The 19,713-nt window shown below is 43.2% G+C and overlaps 1 protein-coding gene across 5 annotated transcripts in view; it reads left to right on the top strand.

The window, feature by feature from the left end:
- The window catches only part of SYNRG (synergin gamma), a 488,500-nt gene that overhangs the window by 401,428 nt on the left and 67,359 nt on the right, over positions 1–19,713 (top strand). For 4 of the 5 annotated variants that reach the window (XM_077295512.1, XM_077295514.1, XM_077295513.1 and 1 more), the window contains one exon: positions 7,838–7,948. The exons of the other annotated variant lie outside the window; for it this stretch is intronic. In XM_077295512.1, the coding sequence (XP_077151627.1) occupies positions 7,838–7,948 (111 nt within the window). The remainder of the gene's footprint in view (positions 1–7,837; positions 7,949–19,713) is intronic. 5 annotated transcript variants of the gene reach the window in all.

Consider the following 19,713-nt stretch of genomic DNA (forward strand, 5'->3'; position numbering starts at 1 on the left):
ACACTGACTCCCCAGTGACGTCTCTAGCTGAAGTCTTCATCTTTGCGTTTCTTTTAAATCCAGCGCAGACCACCATCACTTCTTTTAGCCAGGACTCGTCTCTGTTTAAAAAAAACGTTATCTAGAGCACCACTTCCACAGCACATTCCCTACTTTTTCCCTTTCTTCTACACTACACATCTGAATACAGACGTTCACCCACCATTAATATATAATTGTTTTTTTAACTCAAATATGTTTTAAGTATAAAATTCCAATAAAACATTTGACATTAATACATGTATTTTCCCATTTTCACCAACATTAACCATCCTTTCCCACCCCTCCCCTCTTTTTCCCATTTAGACAACTCGCACTCTTCTCTTAACATGTCTTGTAACAGTATATACATTATCATTATGTAGTGTCTTCCATTATGAACATATAGACCATTATTGTATAGGTGAAGCCACCTCAGGCCTATTTTCCCTTAACCTCCTCCTAACCCAATTCCAGCCAAGGTGTCCACAATTTATCATACAAGACCATTTCCCCTTTTTTCTGATACACTCCCTTTTCCAGGGCATTGACCTGCCCCACATATTTAATATATTCTCCCCTCAAGAGAGGCTCCTCTTTAATCCAATTTCTTGCTATGACCTTCCGAGCCATGTATAGTAGTCTAGTGATTGCTATTTTCAGCTTGTTATCCACAACTATCTCTTCTACATATCCCAACACGCACACCACTGGTTCCCTTGGGATTACACATCTGTATGCCCCTTCTATCCGGTTGAGAACCACCAACCAAAAAACAGTCAATCTCAGACATGTCCATAACATGTGAAAGATTCCAGCACTATCATTCCTACATCTAGGGCATTCCGAATCAGATCTCAACCCAGCTCTGTATAAGACATCCGGAGACCTATACACTCTGTGTATAATATAAAGCTGGGAAAGTCTATATGGCTCATTCAATGACAATTTTGGTATCCATTCTAATACAGATTCATCCTCTGAGTGACCCAACTCTCCTTCCCATTTAGCCCTCGCGTCAGTTGGATATCCCAATGAGTGAGTATGAAGTAAATCCTTGTACAGAGAGGAGATAACATACCTCGTTGTCCCCACTCCACATATGTATTCCAGTGCTCAGTTACTTTGGATTTTGAGACAATCCCCCTTATTCTGAGCCACACACGCATGTCGTACTTGTGCATATTGGTACCCCCCGGATGTCCTAAAACCATACTCTGACTGCATTTGGGAAAAGGGCTTCAACTCCCGCCACTCTAAAATCTGATAGACATACCAAATCCCCGTAGCTTGCCATTCTGGTGTACATCCCATTGCCAAAAACTCCGGTAGATTATTATTAAACCACAGCGGAGAGAACCTGGTAAGACAGGTAACCCCACAAATTTGTTTAACTCTCCCTCATATTTTATATATCAGAAACAATGTTGGATACATTTTCCCAAGCATCCCCAGGGAACCATCTTCTAAACACTGTACTGCCGGACTTCATTTTGTCACCCTTTCTATCAAAAGTTGTACCACATTGGCAGACGACTCATGCTCCCAGCCCTTTAAATTCTGACATTGGGCCGCTATAAAATATATTTTGGGGTTAGATAAAGCAAAACCTTCCGTGTCCTTAGGGCGTTGAAGCGTCTCCAACCTGTTTCATGGGTGCTGCTTCCCCCATACCAAACTTCTAAATAAAGAGTTAATCAGTTTGAATTTCCCGTGCGGTATCCAGATAGGTGAGTTATGGAGAACATATAGTATCTTAGGCATCAGAATCATCTTAATAAGATTAACTCGACCTACAACAGACAAGTGCAATTTAGACCAAGCCCCCTACCTTTGCCTTAAGAGTTCCCAACACCGGTGTCAGATTCTTATGCAAATAATTCGTAATCAGCAAAGAGATTAGTATCCCCAAATATTTGAATTGTTCTGCTATCTTAAGTCTACCCCCTTCCGTGGAATCTCCCAACTCATTCCCTGCATCATCCACCATGAGTAGAGTTGATTTATTCCATTTTATCTTTAGCCCCGACAAAGCACCAAATCCCTCGATGAGCCGAATTGCATTGCTCAATGAGTCATGTGGGTCCCTCAAGAACAGTAGTATATTGTCCGCGCTATCTTTTCTTCTATCGACCCATATTTAAATCCACAGACCTCGGCAGACTGTGAAATTTTGGCGGCTAACGGCTCCACGGCCAAAGCAAACAAAAGAGGGGAGAGCGGACACCCCTGTCTCGTCCCTCTATGTAGCTTTATCGTATGAGAAAGCTCCCCATTCACTCTCACTCTAGCTGATGGTTGCGCATGCACCAACTGAACCCAAGACACAAATTGTGGACCAAAGCCAAAACAGTGCAATACCTGCCACAAGTATCCCTATTCCACACTATCAAATGCCTTATGGGCGTCTGAGGAAGCAACAACTCTATGCCCACCGTTATCAGCCCCCAGTTGTAGATTCAGAAAATGCCTTCTTAGATTAACTGCTGTAGACTTGTCAGGCATAAAGCCAGACTGATCTAGATGTATTAACTTAGAAATAGCACCCGTCATTCGGGATGCTAACACCCCGGCCAGAAGTTTAACGTCCGTAGTGAGCAAAGAAATCAGGCAATACGATTCAGGCAGTCGTAGATCTTTATCTTCCTTCAGGATTACAACTATTATGGTCTCCCTCATGGAGGCTGGCAGGATTCCCCTATTCTTAGCCTCCTCCAAGACTACTTGGTCTGGGCAGCAACACTCCCTCCATCTCTTTATAAATTTCAGCTGGTAGTCCATCTCTGCTCCTGGCGCCTTACCTCTTGCCATTGCCCTTAAAGAGCGGCTTAGTTCTTCATCTGTAATAGGCCCCTCCAAACTTTCCCTATCCTCCTCACTCAGTATAGGTAAGACAATGCCCTCTAAAAATGCCACATTGTCTCCCACCGATGGGACCACGCCAGAGGAGTACAGATCCGCGTAAAAGTCCATAAAGACTCTTAAGATCTCAGAGGTCTCGAACACTTTCGTACCGTTGTCAAGTTCCAACTGCACATAGTGTGTACTGCACATAATGAAATGATAGGGGCATAGTCGTCTGCAAATTAAGAAGTAAGGGGGACTGCAAATGAAGTGAAGGGGGATAGGGGACTATAAGTGATGAAGTAAGGTGGACTTCAAATGATGAAGTGGGGTGATTGGGACTGCAAATGATGATGTGGGAGTGAAGGGACTGCAAATGATATGGGGATGATGGAGACTGCAAATGATGAAATGGGAGAGATGGGGACTGCAAATGATGATGTGGGGGTGATGGGGACTGCAAATTATGATGTGGGGGTGATGGGGACTGCAAATTATGATGTGGGGGTGATGGGGACTGCAAATGATGAAGTGGGGGTGATGACTGCAAATGATGATGAGGGGAAGATGGAGACTGCAAATGATGAAGTGGGAGAGATGGGGACTGCAAATGATGAAGTGGGGGTGATGGGGACTGCAAATGAAGTGAGTGTGAAGGATGGGAGACAGCAATTGAATTGAAGGTGGTGCGGGGAGAGCAAATGGTGAATTGAATGTGGGGAGAGCAAATAATGATGAATTTTGAGGGTGGGGGAGTAAATGATGTATTGAATGTGGGGAAGAACAGTTGATAATGAATAGAGGGTGGGAGAGAGAACACATGATAATGAATTGAGGCAGAAGGGGCATGTAACTATAATGAATTGGGGTAAGAGTTAGAGGGGGAGGTACATAGTGGGGGTGTTGAGGATAAAGTGACTGGTAATGAATTGGGGAAAGAGTACAGGTGCAAATTAATTTATATATCAAATGGGGAAAGTGGCTATGTACAGATAGTGGGGGCACAGTGGCGGATTATAATTTATATTTGGAATGGTGGGTTGCATAATAACCAATTATATATTGGGGGAGGTAGTGGGACATATGCTCTCATTGTTGGCTTCTTCCCAGAGTGGTACTTCATTCGTACATTAGTCCCATCATCCGGCTACTGTGTTCAAGTGTAAAAAAAAACAAAAAAAAACCCAAACACACACATTTACAGTACATACAACATACAGCTAATCCTCGAAGCCCTCGATCACCTGTACAAAAAATAAATAAATAAATAAAAATAATAAAACAGTGTAGTCCCTGATTTGATGTAATCTATTTAATAACGAGTGTCCCACGACGATCTCCTGTGGAGAGCTGTCACATCGGCAGATGCGACCACTCTCCAGGGCAGAGGTGTCAAACTGCATTCCTCGAGGGCTGCCAACAGGTCATGTTTTCAGGATTTCCTTAGCATTCCACAAGGTGCTGGAATCATTCTGTGCAGGTGATTAAATTATCACCTGTGCAATACAAGGAAATCCTGAAAACATGACCTGTTGGCGGCCCTCGAGGAATGCAGTTTGACACCTCTGCTCCAGGGGCTCCGGTGATGCAATGACGGGAAGGTATCCTTTCACACTGTATCCCTCCACCATCAGAGGTCGCTGTCACTTGCGGCACCGCTGCGTGGGAAAATTCTCACGCAGCAGTGCTGTAAAGTGAGATGCAATTGAACCCTCAGTGATAACACTGCAGGAGCCATTGTCTGCTGTCATTGTGTCACTGGATCTCTTGATGTGAAAGCTCTATAGGGGAGATCGTCGTGTAACACTCGTTATTAAATGGACTGCGTCGGACCAGGGAGTATTTGTTGGTTTATTATTGTTCCTTTTTTCCAGGAGATCGAGGGTGTTGCATGGATTACCAGTAACAATAAAGATGGCAAAACTGTGTCGTGTATTATTTCATTAAAATACTTTTTTCTGCATGTGTGTGTCTTTATTTAACCCATTAACAACTATAGGATAAGTGACGGCTAGGTGTATTATTGACGCCTCTCCATTACGAAGCCGGCTTAATGTCACCTTACAATTCAAAGGTGACATTAACCCCCTATTCCCCCATATGCCACCACTACAGGACAGTAAGAAGAGAGAGGCTAATTGCCGGAATTGGCGCATCTGTCTGGGGTGTCTGTGAGCTGGTGTTTGTAATCGGGGGGGTCGGCAATATCCATGGTCTCTTCGTTGGCTATGAATATCAGCCCCCAGGTGTCTGCATAGCCTTTTCTAGCTATTAATTATAAGGTGACCACATGTCGTTTTTTTTTTTTTTTTTGGGGGGGGGGACGGGCACCCTATTTTAATAGCCAGTAAAGGCTAAATATACAGCTGCGTACTGATATTCATAGCCTGGGAAGATCCATGGGTATTAACCCCTTCCCAGGCTCTAAACATCGGCCCCTAGTCACTGGCTTTCCCTCTCTGGTGCAAAAAATTATGCGGGAGCCCAGACAATTTTTTTTCAATTTTTTTTTTAATAAATTAAACATTTCGTTTAAGGCCGGGGTCACACTTGTGAGAAACTTGCACGAGTCTCTTGTATCAGTACTCGGCACTGCCGCCGGCACTCAGGACCGGAGTATGCGGCTGCATGTATTTCTGTGCAGCTGAACGCTCCGGTGGCAGTGCCGGTTATTGAGGTGCGAGTTTCTCGCAAGTGTGACCCCGGCCTAACGCAGATTTTATGTGTGTCTTTATTTAACTCTGTATGTACCATTTTATTATGTTTATTTCTCAGCATCGGGTTTGGTATTATCTGTCTATCTATAGATATATTCTCTATAGATAGATATATATATCTATAGATAGATGGATAGAACGATAGATGGACAGAACGATAGATGGACAGAACGATAGATGGACAGAACGATAGATGGACAGAACGATAGATCTATAGATAGATAGATCTATCTATTATCTGTCTGTGTGTGTAAACATTATTCTTCAATAGAGCATGTAAATGAAGAGGTTGGACAAGAAATTACATTGCAATTCTTTTTTTTTTTCCAATAATAGATCTCTATTTAGCTTTCAAAAACGCTTACAAATCTGCATGATTTTTTCCTGCGTTTTCTGCGCAGATTCTGCATCTCTTGGCAGAAAATTCCACAGGCAAATCTGCAACGTGTGCACATACCCTTAGGGTTTAAACAAAACGCAAGTTTACTGTTCCATGCTGCCTTGGCATATGTGCCCAAGAATAATGCCACATTGCCGTACAAAGAAAGGTCAGCACTTTTACTGTTGGTTGGCTGGATCCCATAGAGAGGGACTCTATTTACACAAATGTTTCAACAAGAGTTTTGTGACAATAGATCCCTGTAAGGCTATGTGCACACGTAGGAAGGGTCCTCTGCGGGTTCTCCCACAGCGGATTTGATAAATCTGCAGGGCAAAACCGCTGCGGTTATCCCTGCAGATTTATCGCGGTTTGTCTTGTGGTTTCCGCTGCGGGTTTACTCCTGCACTTGTTTTACTATTGATGCTGCATATGCAGCATCAATAGTAATGTTAAAAATAATAAAAAAAATGGTTATGCTCACCCTCCGACGTCCCGATCTCCTCGGCGCTGCACGCGGCGGTCCGGTTCCAAAGATGCTATGCGAGAAGGACCTTTGTGACGTCACGGTCATGTGACCGCGACGTCATCGCAGGTCCTCCTCGCATAGCAACCCTGCGACCGGACGGCCGCGTGCAGCTCTGAGAGGTGAGTATATCATTATTTTTTATTTTAATTATTTTTTTTACACAAATATGATTCCCATGGCCTGGTGGAGAGTCTCCTCTCCTCCACCCCAGGTACCATCCGCACATAATCTGCTTACTTCCCGCATGGTGGGCATAGCTCTATGCGGGAAGTAAGCAGATCAATGCATTCCTATGTGTGCGGAATCGCGGCGATTCCGCACAAAGAAGTGACATGCTGCAGATTGTAAACCGCTGCGTTACCGTGCGTTTTTTTCCGCAGCATGTGCACAGCTTTTTCGGTTTCCCATAGGTTTACATTGAACTGTAAACTCATGGGAAACTGCTGCGGACCCGCAGCTACAGAAACGCTGCGGATCCGCAGCAAAATCCGCAACGTGTGCACATACCCTAAAAGTGCACCGTGCAATTATTTATAAATACGTAGTGGCTAATCAGTTGGTTTCTGTTAAAGTTAAAAACGTTTTGAAATCCTTACATGTGCAGAAAAAATATGACTTTTGCCTGTTTCTTCATTGCCCTTGTTACTTTTCTAAGCGTATGTGCACACTTTGCGGATTGGGGTGCAGAGTTTTCTGCACAAAATCTGCATCTTTTGGCAGAAAACGCAGGTGCAGATTTGCCGCGGATTTTGTGCGTTTTTGTTGCAGCATTAATGCGGATTTTGTGCTTATTTTCTGCGTTTTTTACCCCTGCGGATTTCTATAATGGAAGGGGTCAGAAACGCTGCAGTTCTGCACAAAAGAAGTAGCATGCTACTTCTCTTGATCCGCAGTGGTTTTCATGCAGATTTTTCTGCACCATTAGCACAGCATTTATTTATTTTTTTTATATTGATTTTACACTGTACTGTAAATCACTTTGCGGAACTGCAGTGTTTCTGCGCGGAAAAATCCGCTGCCGATCCGCAGTAATTCCTCATTGTGTGCACACAGCCTAAAAGGTAGGTAGGGCTTAGCGGGAGAGGGTGGGCCCTGGGAGACTATAATTTACAGAAGAAATGGCCATAAATTATACCTGATATCTAGGCCAGCTCATATTTGGTGTAGATCTTAGTGTGTGGTGTGGTGCTATCCAAGATGCATGAAGTCTATTAAAACACTATATATATATATATATATATATATATATATATATATATAAAAACTGTTGTCTTACACAAATGTTCACCAAAGATTTTTTTTTCCATCATACTTGTAAAGATGTTTTGACAGTTTATATTTTTCCTCCAGCCAGATGAAAGTGCTTTGGATTTTGCTTCTTGTATGCTGCGACCAGGAATAAAAAATGCTCAAGAATTAGCTTGTGGTGTGTGTTTGCTAAATGTTGACTCTCGGAGCAAGGTATGTTTCTTATACACATTGTAATCTTTAAAAAAGAAAAGAAATGTTCAGAAATTTTATATGCAGTATATAAATCCAGGAGCAAAATCAAGCGGTATGGGAAATATAAAAACAAACTTGGTCTGAATCCACTTCTGGTTCAAAAACTGCATTTGTATTTTTAGCCTTAAAGGGAACCTGTCAGCAGAATTGTGCATAGTAACCTACAGACACTGTCAGCTCGGCGCCGTTATGCTGATTAAAATGTGACCTTGGTTGATAACACAACTACCACAAGATGGATTTTATCTTTATTTTCAGTTTTGAGTTAATGATATGCCCGTGCTCCAGGGCGACCTGTGGGGGCTTCATGTGGTGCTCTATTTAGCTATTCATAATGCAGACTGCTGACGGGTCACAGTGATCAAAATAAAAATGACATAGTAAATAACCCCCCTCCCCCCTTTATCACCCCCACATGTAGGGAAAATAATAAAATAAAGAAAATGTTTATTTTTATTTTTTTCCACTAGGGTGAGGGTTAGAACTAGGGTTAGGGTTAGAACTAGGGTTAGGGTTAGAACTAGGGTTAGGGTAAGAACTAGGGTTAGGGTTGCAATTAGGGTTAGAATTAGGGTTAGGGTTGGAAATAGGGTATGTGGTACACGGTGCGGATTTGGCTGCGGATCCGCAGCGGATTGGCCGCTGCCGATTCGCAGCAGTTTTCCATGCGTTGTACAGTACCATGTAAACCTATGGAAAACCAAATCCGCTGTGCCCATGGTGTGGAAAATGCCTCATGGAAACACAGAGTTGTATTTTTTGCAGCATGTCCATTCTTTTGCGGATTCTGCAGCGTTTTACACCTGCTCCTCAATAGGAATTCGCAGGTGTAAAACAGCAGGAAATCCACAGGTAAAATTACGATTTTTCAAAAACCGTGCCAAAAAATCCGCACACAAATCCGCATTGTGGGCACATAGCCTTAGGGTTAGGGCTGGAATTAGAGTTAGGGTTGAGATTAGAGTTGGGGTTTGAATTAGGGTTAAGATTAGGGTTAGGGGTGTGTTGGGGTTAGGGTTAGGCTTGGGGTTAGGGTTGGGATTAGGGTTAGGGGTGTGTTTGGGTTAGGGTTATGGTTAGGGTTATGCTTAGGGTTGGGATTAGGGTTAGGGATGTGTTGGGGTTAGGGTTGTGATTAGGGTTATGGTTATTGTTGGGATTAGGGTTAGGGGTGTGTTGGGGTTAGTGTTGGAGATAGAATTGAGGAGTTTCCACTGTTTAGGCACATCAGGGGGTCCCAAACGCGACATGGCGCCACCATTGATTCCAGCCAATCTTGCGTTCAAAAAGTCAAATGGTGCTCCCTCCCTTCCCGACGTGCGCCCAAACAGTGGTTTACCCAAACATATGGGGCATAAGCGTGCTCAGGAAAAATTGCAGAACAACTTTGGGGGTCTAATTTCTCCTGTTACCCTTGGGAAAATAAACAATTGCGGACTAAAAAAATCAATTTTGAGGAAAAGAAAAAGATTTTTTATTTTCACGGCTCTGCGTTATAAACTTCTGTGAAGCACTTGGGGGTAAAAAGTGCTCACTACACATCTAGATAAGTTCCTTGGGGGTTCGAGTTTCCAAAATGGGGTCACTTGTGGGGGGTTTCTACTGTTTAGGCACATCAGGGGCTCTTCAATCGTAACATGATGCCCGCAGACCATTCTATCAAAGTCTGCATTCCAAAACGTCACTACTTCCCTTCCGAGCCCCAACGTGTGCCCAAACAGTGGTTCCCCCCACATATGGGGTGTCACGATCCCTTAGCCGCTGCCACCAATATGTCACGGATTGGGGTGACTTTAGACCAACAGACGACTATCACACGTGCAGGGGGGGCTTATCTTAGTTATCCCTCCACTGCCACAATGTGATGGAAAAAACACACAAGGCTAGGGACCGCTTAGTTTACAGCAGGGGCTTACTAGTATTAAATATTATACCCCATAAATGATTTTTAGGCAGTGTTTATAAAAAGTTATTTTACAAGGATGTTACAAAAGAGACAATTGCAAATATGTACAAGGTAATTATAAAAAAACGGAATAACATGATAAATAACACTTACAGTTGTTCAAAGCATTGCAGGCAACCATACGTCCCAGCTCATTGGACGTGCTCAGGGCTCTCCAGGAAAAGACAAGAAGACTGAGCTGGGGATCTGGGCAGACAGTTATAGCTGGAGCCTGTAACATCCCAGAAAGGGGTTGGATCACCTCGTCCCTCCTACCTCTTCAGTTAACTTACTTTTCCCTAACCTATATCTAATTTCTATAACTCCGCTACAAAACATGTCATCGTCATATCACACCCAGCATTCATCTTGGATTATCGTGGGCATTCCAGTGAGATCAAATATGCCCTGTCTGGGATACATATTTACAGAGAAATCCCTACTTCTTCACCAGATGGAGTTAGACGCCCGTGTTTAGAGTGATGGGTAGGTCCACCGAGTGGAAGTAAGAATATGTATTTTCGTGCTCTTAACTTAGATGGTTTGGTTAATATCTTACAAAAACCAAACAAAGAACTTTCATGGATTCTAGAAGTTTCTCATCCAGTTAAAGCTGGTCACTTTCCACTACAGGAAATGCCGGTCGTAAATACCTTGGTGAGGGGGATGAAAGCTTGTGAGCTGAAAGTCAGGAATTTGCAGCTACAAGCTGTTGCAGAGACACTTTCAAGAAGGGGGGCTTAGCCCACAGCATGCTAGCAAGAGAACTAAACTTATATGATATTTCATACCATATCGTGACATGGGGTATCAGCGTACTCAGGACAAACTGGACAACAAGTTTTGGGGTCCAATTTCTTCTGTTACCCTTGTGAAAATAAAAATTTGCTTGCTAAAAAATAATTTTTAAGGAAAGAAAAATTATTTTTATATTTTCACGGCTCTGCGTTATAAAATTCTGTGAAGCACTTGGGGGTTCAAAGTGCTCACCACACATCTAGATAAGTTACTTGGGGGTCTAGTTTCCAAAATCGGGTCATTTGTGGGGGGTTTCTACTGCTTAGGCACATCAGGGCCTCTGCAAATGTGACATGGTATCCGCTAACGATTGGAGCTAATTTTTCATTCAAAAAGTCAAATGGCGCTCCTTCCCTTCTGAGTCCTGCCTTGTGCCCAAACAATGGTTTACCCCAAATTGAGGTATCGGTGTACTCAGGAGAAATTGCCCAATACATTTTAGGATCCATTGTATCCTGTTGCCCATGTGGAAATGAACAAATTGAGGCTAAAAGAATTTTTTTGTGAAAAAAAAAAAAAAAAAAAAGTACTTTTTCATTTTTACGGATCAATTTGTGAAGCACCTGGGGATTCAAAGTGCTCACTAGCAGTGGTTTACCCCCACATGTGAGGTATCGGTGTACTCAGGAGAAATTGCCCATCATATTTTAGGATCCATTTTATCCTGTTGACCATGTTAAAATGAAAAAATTGAGGCTAAAAGAAATTTTTGGTGAAAAAAAAAAAAAAAGTACTTTTTCATTTTTACGGATCAGTTTGTGAAGCACCTGGGGGGGGTTCAAGGTGCTCACTATGCATCTAGATAAGCTCCTTCTTGGGGGGGGGGGTGTCTAGTTTCCAAAATGGGGTCAGTTGTGGGGGAGTTCCAATGTTTAGGCACACAGGGGCTCTCCAAACGCGACATGATGTCCGCTAAAGATTGGAGCCAGTTTTTCATTGAAAAAGTCAAATGGCGCTCCTTCCCTTCCGAGCCCTGTCATGCGCCCAGACAGTGGTTCTTTCCCCACATATGGGGTATCGGCGTACTCAGGACAAATTGTACAATAACTTTTGGGGTCCAGTTTCGCCTTTTACCCTTGGTAAAATAAAAAAATTGTTGCTAAAAGATCATTTTTGTGACTAAAAAGTTAATTGTTCATTTTTTTCTTCCATGTTGCTTCTGTTGCTGTGAAGCACCTGAAGGGTTAATAAACTTCTTGAATGTGTTTTTGAGCACCTTGAAGGTATGTGCACACGTTCAGGTTTTTTCACGATAAAAACGCTATAAAAACTAATTAAAACGCATGCATTATGCATCCTATCATTTAGAATGCATTCTGCATGTCTTGTGCACATGGTGCGTTTTTTTTCCGCGAAAAAAACACATCGTGGTAAAAAAAAGCAGCATGTTCATTAATTTTTTCCGCAATTCTATGCATTTGGAAAAAAACGCACAAAAAAGCGTCAAAAACGCATGCAAAAAATGCATGCGGATTTCTAGCAGAAATGTCCGGTTTTTGTCAGGAAAATTTTTGCTAGAAATCCTGACGTGTGCACACAGCCTGAGGGGTGCAGTTTTTAGAATGGTGTCACTTTGGGGTATTTTCAGCCATATAGACCCTTCAAACTGACTTCAAATGTGAGATGGTCCCTAAAAAAAATGGTTTTGTAAATTTTGTTGTAAAAATGAGAAATCGCTGGTCAAATTTGAACCTTTATAACTTCCTAGCAAAAAAAAATTTTGTTTCCAAAATTGTGCTGATGTAAAGTAGACATGTGGGTAATGTTATTTATTAACTATTTTGTGTCACATAACTCTCTGGTTTAACAGAATAAAAAATAAAAATTTGAAAATTGTGGAATTTTCCAAATTTTAGCCAAATTTCCATTTTTTTCACACATAAACGCAAAAATTACACTGGTCAGCGCAATTTTTCTGGCAAAAGGTTTTAAAACATATTTGAAGTCAATTTTGGCTGCTGATTATGAATATGATCTCCATTTTTGGCTATCACATCAGGATTTCGAGATATTTTCAGTTTTTGAATAAAATTAATCCTAATGTTTTATGATAAAAACACATGATTTTCGGTACTACATTTTGTATATTTTTAATCAAGGAATAACAAAGATTACAAAGTATATGTACAGCAAATCAAATATGCTTACAGAATTAAACTAAAAAAATATAAAAACACATACATATGGCACACAGATGAATGACAATTGGCAGTGTTTTGAACTTTCTTTTCTTGATCTGTAATGTACAGCTTCTGAGTTGTCTCTCATCAAGCTCCAGCAGTAGTCAGCCATCATATGTGAGTCCCACCGGCCTTGAAACCGTTCTTCCATTGTTTTAATGTCCTGATGAAAACACTCTCGTTGTTCCTCGCTCACATCCCCAAGGTTCTCTATTATAATAATAATAATAATTTTTATTTATATAGCGCTAACATATTCCGCAGCGCTTTACAACTTATAGAGGGGACTTGTACAGACAATAGACATTACAGCATAACAGAAATCATAGTTCAAAACAGATACCAGTAGGAATGAGGGCCCTGCTCGCAAGCTTACAAACTATGAGGAAAAGGGGAGACACGAGAGGTGGATGGTAACAATTGCTTTAGTTATTTGGACCAGCCATAGTGTAAGGCTTGGGTGTTCATGTAAAGCTGCATGAACCAGTTAACTGCCTAAGTATGTAGCAGTACAGACACAGAGGGCTATTAACTGCATAAAGTGTATGAGAACATGATGCAAGGAACCTGATTATGTTTTTTTTTATTATTTTTATTTTTTTTTTTTATAGGCCACACAGGGATAATTAGGTTAAGGCGTTGAGGCGGTAGGCCAGTCTGAACAAATGAGTTTTTAGGGCACGCTTAAAACTATGGGGATTGGGGATTAATCGTAGGTAGTGCATTCCAAAGAATCGGCGCAGCACGTGTAAAGTCTTGGAGATGGGAATGGGAGGTTCTGATTATTGAGGATGCTAACCTGAGGTCATTAGCGGAGCGGAGGGCACGGGTAGGGTGGTAGGCTGAGACCAGAGAGGAGATGTAGGGTGGTGCTGAGCCATGGAGTGCTTTGTGGATGAGGGTAGTAGTTTTGTACTGGATTCTGGAGTGGATGGGTAGCCAGTGTAATGACTGGCACAAGGTAGAGGCATCAGTGTAACGGTTGGTGAGGAATATGTTCCTGGCAGCAGCATTCAGGACAGATTGGAGCGGGAAGAGTTTGGTAAGATGGAGGCCGATTAGTAGAGAGTTACAATAGTCCAGACGAGAATGAATAAGTGAGACAGTAAGAGTTTTTGCAGAGTCGAAAGTAAGAGAAGGGCGAATTCTAGAAATGTTTTTGAGATGCAGATAAGAAGAGCGAGCCAATGATCGGATGTGGGGGGTGAATGAAAGCTCAGAATCAAGGATGACCCCAAGGCAGCGGGCATGTTGCTTTGGAGTAATAATGGAACCGCACACGGAGATGGCAATGTCAGGCAAAGGTAGCTTATTAGAGGGAGAGAACACGAGGAGTTCAGTTTTTGACAGGTTCAGTTTCAGATAGAGGGAGGACATGATGTTAGAGACAGCGGTAAGACAATCACTGGTGTTTTCTAAGAATGTCCGCGTGAAAGCAGGAGAAGAGGTGTATAATTGGGTGTCGTCAGCATAGAGATGGTACTGGAAACCAAATCTACTGGTTGTTTGTCCAATAGGGGCAGTATACGAAGAGGAGGGGGCCTAGGACTGATCCTTGAGGAACCCCAACAGTAAGGGGAAGGTGAGAGGAGGAACCAGCAAAACATACAGTGAAGGATCGGTCAGAGAGATAGAAGGAGAACCAAGAGAGAACGGTGTCCTTGATGCCGATGGAGGGGAGCATAGTGAGGAGGAGCTGATGATCCACAGTGTCGAATGCTGCGGAGAGATCCAAGAGAATTAGCATGGAGTAGTGACCATTAGATTTAGCTGTTAGTAGGTCATTAGAGACTTTAGTGAGGGCAGTTTCAGTAGAGTGTAAAGAGCGGAAGCCAGATTGAAGAGGGTCGAAAAGAGAGTTATCTGAGAGATAGCGGGTAAGACGGGAGTGGACCAGGCGTTCGAGGAGTTTAGAGATGAAGGGAAGATTAGAGACAGGTCTATAATTAGCGGCACAATTTTGGTTGAGGGAGGGTTTTTTAAGTAATGGATGTATGATGGCATGCTTAAATGAGGAGGGAAAAATACCGGAAGTGAGGGAAAGGTTGAATATTTTTGTTAGGTGAGAGGTGACAGCCGGGGAAAGGGACTGGAGGAGATGTGACGGAATGGTGCAAGTGGTCGGGCGAGAAGATGCAAGGAGCCTGCTTACTTCTTCTGTAACTGGTTCAAAGTCAGAGAGTGAACTAGATGCAGAGGGGGAGGGAGGACAGTGCATGGTATGAAGAGATTGGGAGATGATTTCCTGTCGAATGTGGTCAATTTTTTCTTTGAAGTAATTGGCCAGATCGTCAGCGCGGAGATCTGTGGTTGGGGCCTGCTCTCTTGGGTTGAGTAGGGACTGGAAAGTGTCGAAGAGACGTTTAGGGTTATTGGACAGCGAGGTGATGAGGGTGTTGAAATAGGTTTGTTTGGAGAGGTGAAGGGCAGAGTTGTATGTTTTTAGCATGAACTTATAATGGATGAAATCTTCGGGTAGATTAGATTTTCTCCACAGACGTTCGGCGCACCTGGAGCACCGCTGCAGGAAACGTGTTTGCAGCGTGTGCCACGGTTGTCGCCATCTGTGCTGAGTTGTTCTATGTATAGGAGGTGCAGCTTCATCCAGGGCACTTTGCAGGGTTTCATTGTAATGCTTCAGAGCAGAATCAGGACATGAGATGGAGAAGATTGGGGCCAATGAGGACTGCAAGTTCTTCATAAGTTTCTGGGTGTTAATGGCCTGTATGTTTCTATAAGTGTGGAAAGTGGGGGTGACCTGAGCGGGATGGCAGTTCTTGATAGAGAATGAAAGAAGGTTGTGGTCAGAGAGCGGGAGAGGGGAGTTTGTGAAATCATCCAGTGAGCAAAGCCGGGAGAAGACCAAGTCAAGGGAGTTTCCATCTTCATGCGTTGGAGAGTTAGTATGCTGCGAGAGGCTGAAAGAGGAGGTTAGAGATAAAAGGTGAGAAGCAGATGGTTAGAGGGGAGAAGCAATGGGGATGTTGAAATCACCCATGATAAGGGTGGGGGTGTCACAGGAGAGAAAGTGTGGAAGCCAGGTGGCAAAATGATCCAGGAACTGATGAGAGGGGCCAGGAGGACGATACACCACCGTTACTCACATGGAGAAGGGGACGTAGAGTCTGACGGCATGGACCTCAAAGGAAGGGAATACAAGTGAGGGTACTTGGGGGATAACTTGGAAGGTACATTTGGGTGAAAGGAGCAGACCAATGCCTCCACCTGCTCTGTTGTCTGATCTTGGGGTATGAGAAAAGTGTAGTCCACCATATGAGAGAGCAGCAGCAGCGGTGGTGTCTGACTGCTGGATCCAGGTTTCAGTAAGAGCCAGGAGATTAAGAGAGTTAGGGTACCGTTACACTAAACGATTTACCAACGATCACGACCAGCGATACGACCTGGCCGTGATCGTTGGTAAGTCGTTGTGTGGTCGCTGGGGAGCTGTCACACAGACAGCTCTCCAGCGACCAACGATGCAGAAGTCCCCGGGTAACCAGGGTAAACATCGGGTTACTAAGCGCAGGGCCGCGCTTAGTAACCCGATGTTTACCCTGGTTACCATCGTAAATGTAAAAAAAAACAAACAGTACATACTCACATTCCGGTGTCCGTCAGGTCCCTCGCCGTCTGCTTCCCGCACTGACTGTGAGTGCCGGCCGTAAAGTAAAAGCAGAGCACAGCGGTGACATCACCGCTGTGCCCTGCTTTCCGGCCGGCACTCAGTCAGTGCGGGAAGCAGACGGCGAGGGACCTGACGGACACCGGAATGTGAGTATGTACTGTTTAGTTTTTTTTACATTTACGATGGTAACCAGGGTAAACATCGGGTTACTAAGCGCGGCCCTGCGCTTAGTAACCCGATGTTTACCCTGGTTACAAGCGAACGCATCGCTGGATCGGTGTCACACACACCGATCCAGCGATGACAGCGGGAGATCCAGCGATGACAGCGGGAGATCCAGCGACGAAATAAAGTTCCAAACGATCTGCTACGACGTACGATTCTCAGCGGGGTCCCTGATCGCTGCTGCGTGTCAGACACAGCGAGATCGTATGGATATCGCTGGAACGTCACGGATCGTACCGTCGTAGCGACCAAAGTGCCACTGTGAGACGGTACCCTTAGAAAGGAAAAAGTCATGAATGAAGGAGAGTTTATTACATACAGAGCGCGAATTCCAAAGGGCACAATCTGGAAAAAAGTCCAAATGGCTGTGTAAATAGTGAATCTTGACACTCATTCTACATCCAAGATTTCACAGACTCATTAGTAGCTCTTCCACAATCTCTTCATAGTTGTCTGCTTTCTTATTCCCTAGAAAATTCTGCACCACATTACAAAATGCATTCCAAGCTCTTTCGTCTGTCTCATTCATTGATGTGATAAAATTTGGGTATCTCATAAGTGTTCTTATTTGAGATCCATCAAATATTCCAGCCTTTTTCTTCTCTTCACTAAGACAAGGAAAAGTTGAACATATATAGTTAAAGCATTCTCCACTGTGACTGAGAGCTTTGACGAACTGCTTAATCAATCCAAGTTTTATGTGTAAGGGAGGAAAGACGATGTCTTTCCTATCCACTAGAGGATCATGGATGACATTCTTATCGCCAAATGCCAAACTCTGTCGCTGAGGCCATTCAGTTTTCACCCAATGCTCTGCTGTAGCTCTACTGTCCCAGTAGCACAGAAAACAAGGGTGTTATCATAACAAATGGGAATTATGCATGTTCAAAGAAAACAAAGATATTCTCACATTTATTGGGAGACTAAATGAAAACTAAATTTACCTTAGTGAACTGTATAAACCGGCACTTCATTCATGAAAATGGGCTATATACCTTTAGCGCAAAAACGTGATGTGATAGAGAAATTATAAGATCAGATTTGAATTCAGCACCCTCAAATTAGTCTAAAACTGTTCTTAAAGTCCATGCCAGAAAAAATGTTTTTATTTTTTTTTGTAGACCAGTGTTATCGACCTAAATTTAACACTAACATGAAACCCAATATGTCACGAAAAAACAATCTCAGAACCGCTAGGATCCATTGAAGCGTTCCGGAGTTATTACCTTATAAATGGATACTGGTCAGAATTGCAAAAAATGGCCAGGTCATTAAAGGTCAAAATAGGCTGGGTCATGAAGGGGTTAGGCTACGTTCACATTTGCGTTGTTGTGTGTTGCGTCGGCGACGCATCGGCGACACAACGCACAACGCATGCAAAACGCATTGTTTTGTGACGCATGCGTCCTTTTTTTTGCTTGATTTTGGACGCACAAAAATGCAACTTGCTGAGTCCTCTGCGCCCTGACGCATGCGCCGCAGTGACGCATGCGTCACAAAACGCAAGTGCAACGCATGTCCATGCGCCCCCATGTTAAATATAGGGGCGCATGACGCATGCGTCGCCGCAGCGGCGCCCGACGCTGCGTCGCACAACGCTAATATGAACGTAGCCTTAAAGATTTTTCTGTATTTTCATAACTATGAAAATTGTACATTCACACTGAAGGCTTCAAAAGAGTGTGCAAAGCAGTCATCAAAGCAAAAGGTGGCTACTTTGAAGAACCTAGAATATAAGACATATTTTCAGTTGTTTCACAATTTTTTGTTAAGTATAATAATTCCACATGTGTTAATTCATAGTTTTGATGCCTTCAGTGTGAATGCACAATTTTCATAGTCATGAACATTTTTTAAATGATGTGTGTCCAAACTTTTGCCCTGTACAGCATGTATGTATGTATGTATGTGTGTGTGTGTGTGTATATATATATATTACTGTATGTATGTATGTGTGTGTATATACACTCACTGGCCACTTTATTAGGTACACCTGTCCAACTTCTTGTTAACACTTAATTTCTAATCAGCCAATCACATGGCGGCAACTCAGTGCATTTAGGCATGTAGACATGGTCAAGACAATCTCCTGCAGTTCAAACCGAGCATCAGTATGGGGAAGAAAGGTGATTTGAGTGCCTTTGAACGTGGCATGGTTGTTGGTGCCAGAAGGGCTGGTTTGAGTATTTCAGAAACTGCTGATCTACTGGGATTTTCACGCACAACCATCTCTAGGGTTTACAGAGAATGGTCCGAAAAAGAAAAAAAATTCAGTGAGCGGCAGTTCTGTGGGCGGAAATGCCTTGTTGATGCCAGAGGTCAGAGGAGAATGGGCAGACTGGTTCGAGCTGATAGAAAGGCAACAGTGACTCAAATCGCCACCCGTTACAACCAAGGTAGGCCTAAGAGCATCTCTGAACGCACAGTGCGTCGAACTTTGAGGCAGATGGGCTACAGCAGCAGAAGACCACACCGGGTACCACTCCTTTCAGCTAAGAACAGGAAACTGAGGCTACAATTTGTACAAGCTCATCGAAATTGGACAGTAGAAGATTGGAAAAACGTTGCTTGGTCTGATGAGTCTCGATTTCTGCTGCGACATTCGGATGGTAGGGTCAGAATTTGGCGTAAACAACATGAAAGCATGGATCCATCCTGCCTTGTATGGAGCATCTTTGGGATGTGCAGCCGACAAATCTGCGGCAACTGTGTGATGCCATCATGTCAATATGGACCAAAATCTCTGAGGAATGCTTCCAGCACCTTGTTGAATCTATGCCACGAAGAATTGAGGCAGTTCTGAAGGCAAAAGGGGGTCCAACCCGTTACTAGCATGGTGTACCTAATAAAGTGGCCGGTGAGTGTATATATATACATACATAAACAAAAAGCAGCACCAAAAAAATCAAAGGGTGCAAAAAATCCTTCCAGGTATATACCAAACCTCATG

This window comes from Ranitomeya variabilis, chromosome 3 (assembly GCF_051348905.1).
Source record: "Ranitomeya variabilis isolate aRanVar5 chromosome 3, aRanVar5.hap1, whole genome shotgun sequence".
Taxonomy (NCBI): Eukaryota; Metazoa; Chordata; class Amphibia; order Anura; family Dendrobatidae; genus Ranitomeya; species Ranitomeya variabilis.